Source organism: Egretta garzetta, unplaced genomic scaffold, assembly GCF_000687185.1.
Source record: "Egretta garzetta isolate BGI_Z169 unplaced genomic scaffold, ASM68718v1 scaffold986, whole genome shotgun sequence".
NCBI classification, from domain to species: domain Eukaryota; kingdom Metazoa; phylum Chordata; class Aves; order Pelecaniformes; family Ardeidae; genus Egretta; species Egretta garzetta.
In genome coordinates this window covers 77,791-79,948 of record NW_009259903.1, presented here as the reverse complement: position 1 = coordinate 79,948, position 2,158 = coordinate 77,791, and the positions used below count along the sequence as shown (strand labels likewise).

At 67.1% G+C, this 2,158-nt stretch overlaps 1 protein-coding gene across 1 annotated transcript in view; it reads right to left on the bottom strand.

Annotated features, from left to right (window-relative positions):
* Positions 1 to 2,158, bottom strand: part of LOC104127481 (myotubularin-related protein 5-like) — a gene marked incomplete at its 3' end in the record, with an annotated part of 66,798 nt that overhangs the window by 27,013 nt on the left and 37,627 nt on the right. The window contains 2 exon segments of the mRNA XM_035895677.1: positions 408 to 540; positions 1,089 to 1,194. Of these exon segments, the coding sequence (XP_035751570.1) occupies positions 408 to 540; positions 1,089 to 1,194 (239 nt within the window).

Below are 2,158 nucleotides of genomic sequence, written 5' to 3'. Positions count from 1 at the left end.
TAGGGGAATGGTTGGGCTGGGGGAGCTCAAAGGGCTTTGCCAACCCAAACGATTCCGTGATTCTATTCCATCACTCCAGTGCCAGAGCCCCGGCCTTGCAGAGAGGAGGGAGGTGGGGGTGGAAGGCTCGCAGCCCATCGCTGCTGCAGACGCCCTCTGGAATTACAGTGCTGTGCGCGCCGAAGGCTTCAGGAAAGGGGCTCTCAGCAGAGCCCAGAGCTGCGGGCATTCGCCTGCCCCTTGGCCAGCAGCGCCCAGAACACGGCTGCTTCCTGGTGATCACAGCTACGAGACCAGGAGGCAGCAAGGGCCTGGGGAGAGGGGGAGGCAGGACCGGCACGGGCTCGGCAGGCTCTAGGTTGCTGTCGGAGGGCTGAGGGGCTTGAGGAGAGGGGGGGCTCCCTCACCTGTACTTGAGGGGGAACATAAGTGCAAGGAGAGCCCGGCAGGCATCGGTCAGCCTCTGGTAACTGCTGGAGAGGAACAGGATCTTGTGTTCAGTAAGCGCTGCACAGAAGAGGTACAGCACATTGGTGATGCCTGGGGAGAAAAGGGGAGAGAAGAGCGCTCAGAAATGAGGGTTCCCCTCTCGCACCCCACCAGAGACCACGAAACCCCACCCGAGCCAGATCCCATTCCCTGTCTCCAGAGCCTGCGCAACAGAGGAGTTCAACATCCTCCCAAAAAGCCGCCCAGGTGGGTGCTCCCCCAAGGAAGCCCCTCTCCCGAGAGGTGCTCAGCAGCTCTGCTGAGCTGCCAGTGTCCTTTAGCCTGTGGCACAAGGCTACGGGCAGCACGCCACCGGGTACTGTCCCTGCCACCCGGGCTGCTCCTCATGAGATCTGGGCACGCGCCTGCGCCCCAGCCGGGGAGAGCTGCCCATCTCCCGCCCTCCTGGGGAAGGGGAGGCGAAGCAGGGCCGGGGGGGGCTCAGCCCGAGCTGGCTGCAGCTGGAAGGGAGCCCTGAGCTGACGAGCCAGGCGCAGGAGCACGGTGGGAAGCAGCGTGCAGGGAACTCCATCCCAGGACGCGGCCAGCTGGGTTTGGCACCGGACCCGGTGAGAAGGCGGCGCGGGGAGAAGTCTCACCAAGCTGGCGGAAGAGCAGGGCCACGCTGCAGCTGCTGCCGGGAAGCGAGTCATTGATGGGCGTCTGGATCCCCTGCCTGTCCCCGGCGCCCAGGGAGATCGTCCTCTGCAAGAGAAAACAGACCTGGTCACCGGGCGTCCCCCCAAGCGAGGGGCGAGCACAAGCACGGAGGGCAAGCCAGCTGCCCGCTGCCTCCCCGAGCCAGCAGCGGCCCGGACCCCCCCGGCGCACGGGGCCAGGGCGACTGTGCCCTCGGCACACCCCCCGTGCCCAGCACCGCGGCACGCCACCGCACAGCAGCAGGGCTGGAGCTCGGCTGCTGCGGGGAGAGGGACGAGGACCCTGCAATGACACACGTCGCGTGCTTGGCCGGGGCCATAGGCTCAGGGGAGGAGTGAGACCTGCCGAAACAGCCGGCAGTCCCGGCCAGCATGAGCCGCTCGACGGCTGGCGGAAGGCGGCAGCAAGCCCTGAGACCCGGGCTGCGACGTTGCCCACGAGGGCTCCCAGGAACAGCTCGCCCGTGCCCTGCCAGCCAGCGCTGCCAGGCAAAGGAGCAGCACCCGCTCTGCAGCCTCCCCCGTCGGGCGGGCGCCTCGCCCAGGCAGCCTCAGCAGCCCCGGTGGCTCCTGGTGGAAGGGCTGGGGACAGACAGACCGGGCACGGTCTCATTGCTTTTCTCCAGTACAACTTTCTTCCCAGCCCTAAGCTCATTCCCAGCGGCATGGGGAAGCCTGCACGTTCCCACCCTCCCTCCAGGCTGCAGGGGCTGGGGCAGGACGGGAGCACCAGCCCCCTTCTGCTCTTTCCACACCTCTCTAGGGAAAGCACTGCTCTGCAATAGCAGGTTTCGCCACGCCACCCACCTCCTCGCTCAGCCCACCGCGGCCGCAAGAGCTCACGCCACCGCGACGGCCCAGAAATCTGCCCCGGAACGCCGCCGTGCTGGCAGGGCAGAACGAGCACCCCTGACCTGGTCCTCCACACCAGGCCACTGTGTTTTCACAACCCCCAGGAGAGCGCATGCACGGAGAGGCGAACTGTGCACGGCCAGCCCGCTGCGGCGCCG